The sequence below is a fragment of the Podarcis muralis genome, chromosome 13 (genome assembly GCF_964188315.1).
Source record: "Podarcis muralis chromosome 13, rPodMur119.hap1.1, whole genome shotgun sequence".
Taxonomy (NCBI): Eukaryota; Metazoa; Chordata; class Lepidosauria; order Squamata; family Lacertidae; genus Podarcis; species Podarcis muralis.
In genome coordinates, this window is record NC_135667.1 from 21,716,358 (window position 1) to 21,730,983 (window position 14,626).

At 44.0% G+C, this 14,626-nt stretch overlaps 1 protein-coding gene across 1 annotated transcript; it reads right to left on the reverse strand.

The window, feature by feature from the left end:
* Positions 1–4,934: 4,934 nt before the first annotated feature.
* LOC114581439 (serine protease 27-like) lies at positions 4,935–14,391 on the reverse strand. The gene is made up of 6 exons (XM_028701576.2): positions 14,116–14,391; positions 12,258–12,284; positions 11,224–11,386; positions 9,201–9,472; positions 5,867–6,036; positions 4,935–5,231 (listed from the first exon to the last, which is right to left on the reverse strand). Exons 1-6 carry the CDS (start codon positions 14,195–14,197, stop codon positions 4,935–4,937), a joined length of 1,011 nt encoding a protein of 336 aa, XP_028557409.2. The 5' UTR covers positions 14,198–14,391.
* Between the last annotated feature and the right edge of the window lie 235 nt (positions 14,392–14,626).

The window sequence follows — 14,626 nt, forward strand, 5'->3', positions numbered from 1 at the left end:
GGTACTGATAATTGTCTCTTTGAAGCACCTCCTTGCCCGCCACCCAAACTAGGCATTGCCTGAGAGATGTGAGATGTCTCCCAGTATGTGTGCTCGTAAATCTAAAGTTGTTGTGCAAGTTTTCCTGTTTGAGAAGAAGGAAGAAGTGGAGGCTGCTGGACAAGGGGCTGTGTGGCCTGAAGGGCTAACTTAACCCTTTCCTTTCCTGCGTTTGTCAGTTCGTGGAACTGTCCACTTGTAGGTTATTTGCATATATCACTCAATTAGTGTACTGTCTGTGTACCTTTATTTCTTTAGAGCTTTTGTACTAAGCTCTTCAGCCAAAAAGGCTCTCTGAGTGGTTTATATACCACCCATTAGAACAAGACAGTTCCTGTCTACAGGCTTACCCCCCCCCCCCCCTTTTAAAAAGACATACAAGGGAAAAGGGAAAAGGGACAGGGAGGGAAGAGTGGAAAAAAGCAAACCCAGGTGCCAATTGCTAAATAACAGCTCATCTAATGACCAGATGGTATAGGAATAGTTCAGGGGAAGGAGGTGCGTGTTGGAGTTGGTATTCCAGCAAAACTGCAGGAATGAGGCCTGCTGCTCATTTCTCCCACTGAGGCAGCCTGATGGAAAGGCTACCACTGGGTGGCAGTAGAGGGAGAGGGTGCCCTATTGGAGCAAACAGCCATTTGAGTTTTCTCCAGATAGACGTTTGCTCCAATTTAGCACTAGAGAGAGTGGGTTTCCCCTGGGAAAGGAGCAGGATAAGGGGAAAACTGCTCAGGTCCATACCTAGAAAGTGTGGGTCAAAGGGAAAACTGCTCATACCTGTGCTTTCTCGGCACGGGATGAGTGGAAGTATGAACAAGCCCTAAGTCCTACTTCCCATTTCTCCTACTGACGTAGCCTGATAGAAATAGTTGAGCTGTACACCAGGGGTAGGCAACCTAAGGCCCAAGGGCCAGATGCGGCCCAAGCGCCTTCTCAATCCGGCCTGCAGATGGTCTGGCAATCAGCATGTTTTTACATGAGTAGAATATGTCCTTTTATTTAAAATGCATCTCTGGGTTATTTGTGGGGCATAGGAATTCGTTCATATATTTTTTTGCAAAATATAGTCCGGCCCCCCACAAGGTGTGAGGGACAGTGGACGGGCTCATGGCTGAAAAAGGTTGCTGACCCCTGCTGTACACATTAGCAAGTGTACACAAATACTTGTATATGGGGTGTCAAGAATCTGGTGATAGAGGTGAATGGCTGCTTTGTGCATTCAAGAGCAGAATTATATATTTATAACATTTCCTAAGAGAAGAGTTTGGATTTGATATCCCGCCTTTCACTCCCTTTAAGGAGTCTCAAAGCGGCTAACATTCTCCTTTCCCTTCCTCCCCCACAACAAACACTCTGTGAGGTGAGTGGGGCTGAGAGACTTCAAAGAAGTGTGACTGGCCCAAGGTCACCCAGCAGCTGCATGTGGAGGAGCGGAGACACGAACCCGGTTCCCCAGATTACAAGACTACCGCTCTTAACCACTACACCACACTGGCTCTCTAGAGAGTGTCACAAGACTATTTCTCTCCTAACCCACTCCCCCCCTGCATTTGATACTATCGCCTAATAAAGGCTTGCAGAGCAACATTGCTCAAATTCCTCTCAATTTAAGAGTCACCTCAGGTCAGAGAGAAGTATTTCTCAATCCAGGTGTCAAGGTTCAAAGAGTTTATTGTGAAGGAAAGGAAAGAGATAGACAAGGAAATGTGGGAGCCCACATACCAGACGGGGCTCCTTTACTCACATGATGGGTGGGGAAGAGGATTTCACCATGGAGTTACGGAGTTACGTGCGTGTTACAAAAATATGTCACATGATACACAGTACAAACAATAAATAAAGTCATAAATATATACACTTGGCACCATGCTGGTAAATCAACTTCATGTCATGAAATAAACCAGGCCAGAATGTCTATAGCAGCTGAGATTTTGCATTGGTGAGAACAGCAAAACCCCATGAACAGAGGTAGCGAATGGTAGGTTTGGTGTATCTGATATATATGTTGTTGAAAGGAAGAAAAGGCCCTTGGGTATAGGGCGGTATATAAATTCAATAAATAATAATAATAATAATAACCCCGACCATCCACATCATACATTTGAATAATAAGAATCCTGTGCCCCCCGAACATCCACATCATACATTTGAAGCACTCTTCTATCCCTTTAACAGTCATGGCTCCTTCCCCAAAGAATCCTGGGAACTGTAGTTTATTAAGGGTTCTGAGCCCACAGACCTACAGTTCCCAGCACCCATAAGAAACTACAGTTCCCAGGATTCTCAATGACTGGTATAAGAGTGTTTTAAAGGTATGGTGTGGTTGTATGTCGTAACAGGCTTTTTATTCAGTAGCAAGAAAGAACCTGTTTATCCTGAGTGTGAGGCTAGCTTTCCTCCTCTGCTATATCTTTAGGCAGTATAATTCCCAGAGGAGGAAACAATTTTGGGCTTTTGACTATCCACCCCCATCTTTTAAGACACCGAGGATCAAACTACACATGTTGTTAAGAGATCTGTCCAATTTCTGTGGTTCTCAAAGTTACAGCAACTGCGGAGCCCCCCTAAAATGGATCACAGCCACAGGAGAGATAAGGGGAAATCTTTCCTCCTCTCCATATTCCCTGCTCTTTCCAGGAAGAGATCTGCTCTATACAACACTCTGTGTTCAAGCATCTCTTGCCTACCTGGCAAGCTTTCCTCATGAAAACCCACCCCTTAAAGCTGAATGAGAGCAAACGTCAATTCGGGTTTTCTGTGGATTGACGCTTGTTCTGATTGAGCTTTAAAGAGTGGGTTTTCACAGGGAAAGCTCAGGAGCATTAAAATTGTGCTCAGTCTTAAATCGCGGACTGTGCCTGGAAAGAGCAGAGGAAAAGGTAAGTGTGGATAAGCCTAGAGTGTGTGTAATCCCATCTATGTTTGGCTCTGACTCCCTGCACCCCTTTGACTCTGAGCCTGAAGGCTTTGAAAGATTACCCCAAGGGAATGCAACCTGAAACAGCAAAAGGTTGCCCTTCCCTGCTTTAGTAGCTGTGTGACAGGCAGAAATCACATGGTTGACATGAGTCATTAGGGGTTTTTTTGCTGCTGCATCACATGGTTGACATGAGACAACCATGTGATGCAGCAGCAAAAGAAGCTAATGCTATTCTGGGCTGCATCAACAGAAGTGTAGTGTCCAGATCAAGGGAGGTAATCGTACCACTCTGTTCTGCCTTGATCAGACCACAACTGGAATGCTGTGTCCAGTTCTGACTGCCAAAATTTAAGAAGGATATTGAAAAGCTAGAACGTGTGCAGAGGAGGACAACCAAGATGATCAAGGAACTGGAAACCAAGCCTTATGAGGAACAGTTGAGGGAGTTGGGTATGTTTGGCCTGGAAAACAGGAGACTGAGAGAAGATATGATAGCCATCTTTAAACATCTCAAGGGCTGTCATATAGAAGATGGAGCAAGCTTGTTTTCTCCCGATCTGGTGGGGCATGGATCAATGGCTTCAGGTTACAAGAAAGGAGATTCCAACTAAATATCTGGAAGAACTTTCTGACAGTAAGAGCTGTTTGACAGTGGAACAGACTCTGTCCTTCCTTGGAGGTTTTTAAGCAGAGGTTGGAATCCATCTGTCATAGATTCTCTAGTTGAGATTCCTTCATTGCATGATTTGGACTAGATGACCCTTAGGGTCACTTCAAGCTCTACAATTTATGATTCTTTGAAATCAACAATAGGTGATATTCTGCCCGTTGCATCTCCTCCATGCTAGGAGGAAGGCCCACCTGCTGATTTCAGCCTGCTTGCTAGCTGCTAGAGGTGATGAACCCTGAGGGAGGGGGCTTTTGCTCAGTGAGATATAACACATGCATGCAGAAGGTCCCTGGTTTGACACCTGGAATTTATTGATAGGGATGGGGAATGTTTCCACCTGAAACCCTGGAGAGCTGCTGCCAGCCAGCCAGTAATGAGATAGATGGACCTGACTTGGTATAAAGCCACTTCTTGCACTGACCGGCTAAATGACAGCAACCCTATGACCTTTTCCTGGAGCTTAAGACAGATCTGAGCATGGATATGAACATAAGAAGAGTCAGCTATCTTAGGCCAATGGCCCACCTAGTTCAGCAGAAGAAGATCAAGAGAACCGTTCTTGGGAACTGGAATCCTGCCTGCATATCCTCACATTTTAAGGAGAGGCCTCTGATAGCCACAAGAGCAGAGCCACTTCCAGATTTGAGGGGTCCCCAGGCAAAATGCCTTGTGATGGGATCCTGACATTAACCCTGCAACAAGCTTAGTAGTGGAGGGCAGCAGGAGTAGTGTGAACTGTGGTGAGTGGGCCACAATTGTAACTACCCACATTGTCCCAATGGAGCACCACTCCATAGGCAGTTTAAGCCAGCAGCTTCTCAGCCACCGGATAGTTTTTTTTGTAAGCCTGAGCCTGGGTTGAAGGAGGACCAACAGGGCCACAACATGTTTTAGCATGGATATGGCTGAGGATGCCAACTGAGTACTATCGCTGGGCATGCTCAGTGGCTGAGAAAAAAATATCCAGGTGTTAATCTTTCTGCTCCAGTCCCTTGCAGCAAAACTTGTTCCTGGAGTGGAGGACTGAGTCCATGAAGAAAAACGTGAAATAAATTTCAGAAATGGTAATGGGGATGGGATATCCCCTTAATTTCTGAATGCCCACAAATTTCTGTATCAGAAAGGCCAAGAAGGACTGCTTTAGCCGACAGTCACTTCTTAAAACCGTACAGCAGCAGAGCTTGAAGTCTCCTTGATGGCCTCACTGGCAGTTCTGATGATCTCCATCCTCTTCCAAACTAAGCCTGCAGGATTGGCACAAAGGTCTCCCCAGGAAAAAGGGGCTGCCCTCCTTTTCCAGAGAGTCTACTCAGAAGATAGTAGCAAAACGACAGTGGCTATGATGATGGAGATGAAGCTAAGACTTCCAGCTGATGCTCCATTGATGGTACTTCTGTTGTTCAACGTTGACCCATGGCCCTTGGTTTCCATGCTGGTGAAAGTCAGCTCTGGTATCAGGCTGTGGATCCATGACTGATAGGACGTGACACGGGCATAAACACCAGGGCGATTCTTCTGTGCACACCCTTCTCCCCAGCTCACCACGCCTGCGAGGAGCCAGGAGTCCCCCATTCGGCAGGCTAGTGGTCCTCCTGAATCACCCTGTGCAGAGAAAACCCAAATAGATTATGGGAAATGCAGGCACAGGCAGTGGGCAGAGCAAGCCAATTGGCATCTGGGGCGGCGCGCATGCCCTGCGCCAAGGGCCAGGGCCAGCCGCCCACGGGGCAGGGCAAGCCAGGGCAGGACACTCCACAGGGCCTCCAAGGAGTCTGCCTGCCTCCTCCCATTCAGCCACTCTACAGCTGAGGCGGAGGTGGTGGGTGGGGCAGCACGGAGCCTGTGGGTACCCAAGTCATCGTGTCACTCACAGGAGAGATGCGTGGCTCGGGTGCGCTGCAGGCTCTGCGGTGAGTGCCGCCAGGCATTTTGTCACCCCCCTCAGTGGTGACACCTGGGGCAGCCCACCCCCACTGCATCCCTCTTCCACCGCCTCTGGGCACAGGGAAGGGAGCTGATGTCCAAGAGCTAAGGCAAGGGCCGTAGCTCAGTAGCAGAGCATCTGCTTTGCATTTGGAAGGTCCCAAGTTTAATGTCTAGCAGATTCAGGTAGGACTGGGAGGGAGACTTATCTGAAACACTGGTGAGCTGCTGCCTCTCAGTATTGGCGAGATTGAACTAGATGGACCAAATATCTGGATGTACTAATAATGGACTAAAACTGATCTGGGTCTCACCTGGCAGGCATCCCGATGTCCAGCAGCAAAGCCAGCACATATCATGTCATTTTTAATGTCCTTTGTGAGTTTGAGCTCTCCGGAGTCTTGGTGATAGAGGGCATTGCATGTGTTTGTGCTGATTATGGGGACCTCTAGCTTTTGGAGTATATCAGAGGTTCGCTGTTTGTCTGAAACAGGAGCAAGATAAGAGAATCAGTGCCACTGTATAATGAAACATTAAGATGGTGATGCTCTGCAACCAAAGGGATTTCATTTCTGTCTCCCTGGAGTTATTGGAACAGACTGGGAATGATTGCAGACTGCATTCTTTGCAAATCCCTGCGCATGGATCAGGTCTTCGCTACCTACCAGATTTTGCATGTCACAGAATGGTCACTGCATTTATCAGAAATTTAGAGCTATGCAGATTGCAGATTTAAGTTTCAAAAGACTATATATATATATATATATATATCCGCTTGAATATGTATTTTGAGAGAAGATACACTTTATAAATCCATTTTTTTAGAGGATTTCATAAAACAAACAAATTCAAGTACAAAATGGAATTATGGTTAAAATTATGTGAGTGACAGGTTCTAGACATATATCCCTGTTTGTATAATTGGCTTACAAGTTGTCACACATCACCCAAGAGATTTCAAAGAGAGACTCCTTTGTTACCTGCAATTTATTTGCAGACCTGACACTAACAGACTTTGGATTCAATAAGGGATTAGGAATGGCTCACTCACCACAAAAGGTAATTGTCCCTGTTTAGGCATTAATGTACATTATTCATCTTGCTTGGCCAATTCATCACCAGTTGGGAGCGTGTCACACCCACTCTTTTTCCTCTTTTGATGGGATCTCATTTTCATTTTTCTTGGCATACGATTGTGGCACACCTGTCTCTTAGATTGCTCAGCTTTCGGGCCTCGCTTTCTAAAGACATTCTGACACTCTATCATCTATCTATCTATCTATCTATCTATCTATCTATCTATCTATCATCTATCTATTATCTATCTATCTATCTATCTATCTATCTATCTATCTATCATCTATCTATCTATCATCTATCATCTATCTATATCTATCTATCTTTCTATCTATCTATCATCTATCTATCTATCTATCATCTATCTATCTATCTATCTATCATCTATCTATCTATCTATCTATCTATCTATCTATCTATCTATCTATCTATCTATCTATCATCTATCTATCTATCATCTATCTATCTATCTATCATCTATCTATCTATCTATCTATCTATCTATCTATCTATCTATCTATCTAATCTCTCTCTCTCTCTCTCTCTCTCTCTCTCTCTCTTATCATCTATATCTATCTATCTATCTATCTATCTATCTATCTATCTATCATCTATCTATCTATCTATCTATCTATCTATCTATCTATCATCTATCTATCTATCATCTATCATCATCTATCTATCATCATCTATCTATCTATCATCTATCATCTATCTGTCTGTCTGTCTATATCTATCTATCATCTATCACCTATCCATTCACACTTTGAGGGTCTCACACCATGCATCTGATGAAGAAGGCATGTGAAAGTTTCTGGCCCCATAGATGTGCTAAGATGGAATCCTATTCACATACTTGCCAGGGCATAAGTCACATTGAGCTACATGATTTTTTTCTTCTGAACAGACTCATTGCATTGTTCATGTTTAAGGTGCCATTTGGTTCATTTTTTTTAATGAGAACTTATATTCTGTTGTTGGGAGCTAGACCATTAGGGTAGAGATTACATCCCCTGGCTTTCCCCCTAATGGATTTCTATTTTGTATCTATATTATCTTACAATTCATCTTTTGTAAGTTGCTATTCCCATTATACAATAGTGGTAGTAACAGTAACAATAATAAAAAACAGTAGTAGTGGTAGTTTATTAATGCTTGGGCCATAGGTCTTTCACATATAAGATAAATAGGTACAATACAAAAACCAATAGTATAAAATACTGCATAAAATCACATTGCTACCTAGCAATGATAAAAATTACAAACATTTTATAGGTGATATAGAATATTTTTTTGATTATAGAATGCTCTTATGAACTAAGCTGGAATTATCTCTAGTTTGTTTCCTTTTTTGTCTTTCTCTTATTTTGGGGAAGCCTTTGTACTATGCTGCACAAATGAAAGCCCACTTGTGTGGCAGCCATAATTGTGTGCTCCTCTCCCCACTGCCCTTGGAACCAGGCATTCAGGAGAAAAAAATGGTAGCTACCAACCCAACTTTTTAAATAGCTTGACAACTTCTCTCCTTGCCTCTACCCCTGGGCACAACTTAATTTGTGATCTTTAAGAGCTGTATAAATAAACAGAAATCCAGCAAGTATAGCATTTCCTGACCTGCAGATGCTGTTACAGCTGGATTTCTTCACTTGCAGGACTTCTGCCTGTCACAAAAATGTTAGAGACACAGTAGCCAAAAATTACAAGCTCCAGACTAGTCCTGCTGCCTTGTGTCTGTGAACTGCTATTGTTAGGGATTAACTGGAGAAATCAGAGAGAGAGAGAGAAGCTGGAGCGTTATAGACTCAGGCCTGCATAGCTAAAGTCTCTCGCTGCCTAAGGGCACACCAGTACCATAAAGAATATATTGGTTTCATAACACTAGAACTGCTGGGCCTTCCTCCAGAAGGATTTTGGGAACTGGAGTTTGGTGAGGGGTGATAATTCTCTGTTAAAGATTCTTAACTCCTCCCACACCCAGAATTACAATTCCCAGGACTCCCAAGAAAGAGGGAATGGCTGTTAAACCACTTATAGCCTGTAGCATAAATTTCCCTCTAATGCAGTCTTCTCCAACCTGGTACCTTCCAGATGTTTTGGACTACTGTTCCTATAATTTCCTCACCATTGGCCATGCTGGGGTGGCTGATAGGAGTTATCCCCCCCCCCCCGTATGTTTCAGCAGAGGGAGACTAGCTGCTAAAAGGCCTCGGTCCAGTATACTTGAAGGAGCTCTCCACCTCCATCGTTCTGCCCGAACACTGAGGTCCAGCGCTGAGGGCCTTCTGGCGGTTCCCTCCCTGCGAGAAGTCAAGTTACAGGGAGCCAGGCAGAGGGCCTTCTCGGTAGTGGCACTCGCCCTGTGGAACGCCCTCCCACCAGATGTCAAAGAGAAAAATAACTACCAAACTTTTAGAAGACATCTGAAAGCAGCCCTGTTTAGGGAAGCTTTTAATGTTTAATAGGTTATTGTATTTTAGTGTTTTGTTGGAAGCCGCCCAGAGTGGCTGGGGAAACCCAGCTAGATCGGCGGGGTATTAATAATAATAATAATTCTCTCTCTTTTGAACCTACCTCTGCCTTGCACATCTCCCCAACCCGTGACCCAGCACATGTGTCCTGGGGGGAAGACGACATCGGAATCAGGGACACAGATGGGGACGATCCATTGAGAGAAATTCACTGGCTTGTCCAGCTGCAGCAGAGCAATGTCTCCGGATTTCACATCCCCCTCGTATGTAGGATTGAGGATGATGCGTTTCACAGCAGTGGTGATGGAATGGGGACCAGGACTGGAGAGTTTCAGTACTCCGAGCATCACTGTGAAGTTGGAAGGTGTGCTGAGCCTAGAGAGACACAATGGGGTTGAGGAGACAGAGAGAATGTCAGTGAATTCTTATCCTTAGGGTTAAGTAGATGGAACAGGTTAAGGAGCTGGGTTGTGTGAAACAAATCCCAATATTTCCCATTTTTAGTTTGCACCCCCCCCAATTTAAAAAAAGTTCAGTTTGATTTTTTTCAGCTGATCTTTCAGGATTATCTCTAGATAAATAAAACTATTAAGTAAACATTCAAAATAATGCTGTTATTTTAAAATAATGATTTAAAATAATTTAAAAATCAGCTGAAATCTATTCAAAAACTAGTTAAATAAGAAAGTTTTAGCCTGGTGCTGAAAGCTTTTCAAGCTCGTTGGCAGGCAAGCAGCCCAGAGAGGTATATTCCAGAACCGGGGAGCCACCAATGAAAAGGCTCATTATCCAATCACCATCCACCAACGTTCTGAGGGTAGGGGCACCCAGTGAAGGGCGTCCGAGACACATCTTGGAGTACGGGCAGATTCCAGTGGAAGGATGTAGCACTTCGGTTCTTTTCGTTGCAAGCTCCTTCAATAGCCCTTCAATTACTGTTGGGTTAAGAGATTTGGAGAGAAAAAAACACCACCAGTGTGTAAAATGGTGGTGTAAAACCTCAGGCTTTGTGGAGGGTGGGGCTACTTTCACTGGCTTTCCTTCAGTGCTTTTGCATGGCTGGAATGTGAATCATGAAACTCTCACTTGCCTGGATGGACAACAGGGAGATGTGTCTATATGCATATAAGGTAAAGGGGCCCCTGACCATTAGGTCCAGTCGTGGTCAACTCTGGGGTTGCGGCGCTCATCTCGCTTTATTGGCTGAGGGAGCTGGCGTACAGCTTCCGGGTCATGTGGCCAGCATGACTAAGCCGCTTCTGGTGAACCAGAGCAGCACACGGAAACGCTGTTTACCTTCCCGCTGGAGCGGTACCTATTTATCTACTTGCACTTCAACATGCTTTCGAACTGCTAGGTTGGCAGGAGCAGGGACCGAGCCACGGGAGCTCACCCCGTCACGGGGATTCAAACCGCCGACCTTCTGATAGGCAAATCCTAGGCTCTGTGGTTTAACCCACAGCGCCACCCACGTCCCTCTATATGCATATAGAAGCCTCCATCCTCAGTGTGGCTGCAATGCAGCCTAGTATGTAATGGTAAGAATCACAGCCTTTGCCTTGCATACTTTTGCCTCTGTTCCTATCCCCACTGACATGTGTCCCACTGCAGGAGATTGTCCATGAGAGTATGAGGCCCTCAGACTGGTTCACCATCCCTGCTGTAAAGCACTAGGCTGGTCCAACACAAGTTAGAAACTCATAGATAGTACTGGAATCAGTGGGCATTTTTGGACTCAGTGCTGTCCACCAGTGCTATCTACAGCTGTGCACAAACCATTGACCAGTGCACGAAGCTTAAGTTCTTCATTTTGTTCCAAACAAGTCATGATCTGAAGGTTCATTCTTGGCTTCCTGCTTGCTGTCCCGCATCTATTTTCACACAGCTTTAGCTGAAACTGACGCAGTGAAGCCGATGCAGACAAAAAAGAAAAAAGAAACAAACCCCGACTGAATTAGGCCAGTTATGATAAACAATATTGTCCTGAGAAATCTGTGAGCATGAAGACAGGCCCTTAAAAATGAATATTTCAACATTCAGCATTGAAAGCTGACTTTGTAAAATGTGTGTGAACTCTAATTTCAGTGATACTTGAGGGATGGATGGGATTGGAAAGGCATACTTACAGTTTAAAACAATGTGAGGCTGTGATGACCCACTGATCAGTGATGAGGGACCCTCCGCAGTGGTACGCTCCATCCAACCTTATGCTAACCTGCCAAGGCCATTCTCCATCCTGCGAGTCTTTCCCCCCTATGATCCGGTTTAGGATTCCCTGTTTTCCACATACTGAGGAAGATATCATTATTAGGACAGGTCTCTCAATGGCTATTAAGCATAATTGTTAAATAGAGCTTCTGTGTTCTGATGCAGCAGACCAGTATATATGGCATACCAGTTACTAGTATAACTGTGCACCAGTTGCTAGGGGACAAGGCAACACAGGATGCTTCTATGGTCCTGAATGCATCTACTTGGCCACTGTATGTTGTGGTGTGGCTCAGGAAACCAGCCAACCTGCCATGCCCCCTTTCAGGCTACTCCATTCCATCTTCTTTTCTCTAAGTTTTCAACCCATTTCCACACAGTGGACATCCCATTCTGTAACCATTGAGCATGTCCAGTCCATATTATATTTTTCAGCCCTTCAGTTACACACACACACACACACACACACACACACACACACACTACTTCTGCAAACCATGGGATACCCCCAAACTTGCCAACATTACCCACTTGACAGTCACATTCTGGCACCATAAAGAATGGCCCTCAGAGAATCAGGCTATGTGCACATCATACATTTAAAGTATCCGTCCTTGTAAGAGCAGCAATTCCCAGTACCCTTAATTAACTACACTTCTCAGGTTTCTTGGGTAGGGAATGTGCTCTAAATGTATGGCGTGTATGCAGCCTATGTCTCATGTTCATCTATAGGGTGATATTGCAGTTTTAGGGTGCAGGTCCTTGTGAGGAAAGCCACTAGTGCTAGTCTAATTGGTTAGTGTTATAGCAGCTATGATCCACAGGGCTCTGTGACCAAGACCACCCTTCTCCACAGGGATTCCTTATCTCTAAACATTTTAATTGAATAATTTTCCAAATTAAAAACTCATTGGCTTCAAGCACAATAAAAGCATATAGAAACAGTACTCACTTCTGCTTGCATAACTTGGGTTGGCATCTGAAAAGAAAAGAAAAAGGGGTCAAAACAAAATCAATGTATTGGAACTAGAATCTAGAGTCACACCATGAAGGCTGCTGAACTATCATACCCCTGCCTAGGCTGGCTTTGGATCATCTGGGATGGGGCACCAAGGAGTTTCTTTGACAGTCTGTTAGTGCTGCTCCCAAATGCTCCCCTAATTACAGTTACCCAGCAAACCCAACACACTCTCTTTTGGCCCTTTCAAAATGGTGGAAAGGTTACGTTGCACAAGCAGAAATCCTTGGACTTGCAGATCTGTTTTGTTGGATACTGCCCATTATCTTGAAATGTCTTGCCAGATGGTTATATTAAATGTAAATATTGTGGCTGAGAGCTATACATTCACCCCCCGTGACTAAAAATGTTGTTTTGGATTCAGAACTAGCCTGCGTTGGGCATTGTAATTGTTGCAGCTAAGATGTGCCTTCCTTGATTCTGCCAATGCATTTAAGGAACCAGCCAAATACTCAAAACATGGCTCATCTTCCTGACTTTCAAGTCCATTCTACTCTGTTCGTGGTGAGAATGAAGTGAAAAAAGACAAGACAGGCATTTAATCATCACATTAATTTATATCAACACAGGAAATTGCTTTATCCTAAGTCAGAACCTGGGGCATTTTGCAATCAAAACACATGCTCTACCACTGAGCTACAGCCCTTTAGACTATATACTGACAAGTATATTTTTTAAAAAATACTTCAAAATAAATTGCTTTAAGAATGAGCAGTTGATTACACTTGTCATTAGTTCTATCTTTTCTTTTCTTTTTAAATTCTAACGTAATCATCTCCTATTTTGGTTGAAAATATAGCCTACTTGTAAGACCTTGGAACTGGGCCCTCTAGAAACTCAGATTCAAGATGACTAATTTTCACTAAAGCAGTTAAGGTCTTGCAAAGTCTGCTTGCCACACATCGATCAGCACCAACTGGCAGCTCTGGTTTGGCAAATGATAACTTGACTTCAAGATGTATTGTAAACATTTTCACCCCTAAATACCGCCACTAACAGCTTACAATACCCTAAGCCAATAAAATCATTAAACAAACTAAAACATTATAAGTAAAGCTTAAAAGCAAAGACATATAGAAATAAAAACTTCAATTTTGTAATTAAACCCCACTGAAATTCAGATAAAGTAAGGCACTTTTTTTCTGCCCACCTAAAAGTCATCTGGGTGGGACTAATCTAACTTTTCTTGGGAGTGAATGCCGTAACCAGGATCCTTCCAAAGAGAAGACTGTCTCAAGTTCCTATTAGCCAAGTCTGTTTAGGTGGTGAGATAGAAAAAAACGAACTTTGGTGATAATTGTAACCCTTGGGCAGGCTCATACAGGAAGAGACAGTCTTTTGGATAATCTGGTCCTAAACCATTTGTGACTTTATAAATGATGGCCTAGGTCTTGCAAAGTTGACTTGGTTTGCTTTGTTCTGGAAAACTTAGCTCAAGCAAAGTATATCTTAATTTCAATTGATTGAGTTTAAAAGAAATTTAGGAATGCATATCCTATTGTCCAATGACCAGGCTGATCCAATGTGGGGAAGTCCTCTCATTCTTCAGGGTGGAATACAAAGGGCCAACAAGCCAAGTGAGGCTCATTCTTACAGTCTTTCACAATGCAATGCACCACCCACCACACAGTTTTTAAGTCAGTCCCCAGGACAGGCATTGGTGGTAGGCCCTCCTGCTGGGGTGCTGATCATCTTCCCCAGATTACTGTGTGGTGATGTGGGGTGGGGGGTCCAGTGTGCCCCCTACTGGTGGTGAGGAATATTAACTCATGCAGAAAAATGTTCCACTTACCCATCAACACCTGCAGAAGCATCAGTACCGTCAATCCCATTAACCTTCTTTTCCCCCCTGGCACTTGTCCTTGATGCCCCATATTACTACAGCTTTCTTCTTCTTCTTCTTCTTCTTCTTCTTCTTCTTCTTCTTCTTCTTCTTCTTCTTCTTCTGCCTTTTTAAATTGATTGTAGGTAAGCAGAGGTAGAATATGGAACTCTTTCAAGAAGGAGCATCTGAGACACACTTTACTATTTATGTGGTGCAAGCTTTGGGTGCTTATATATGGCACCCCAGGAGGGCGTATTCACTCTGGGAATGCTGCCAGATATGGGAGTTTGTCAGCTGGGAATGTTACGAAACCTGTTGGGTAAATGCTGCTTGATGCTTCTCACCTGCCTCCTTCCTTCCAAATCTCTTCATTTCCCTGTTTCTAACTCTATTGTATATCCATTTCCCTGTTTCTCATGACTACTATGTGGCCTTTCTGCCAGAATCCTTCCTTCCCACTCATCACAGTGGTTTCTGC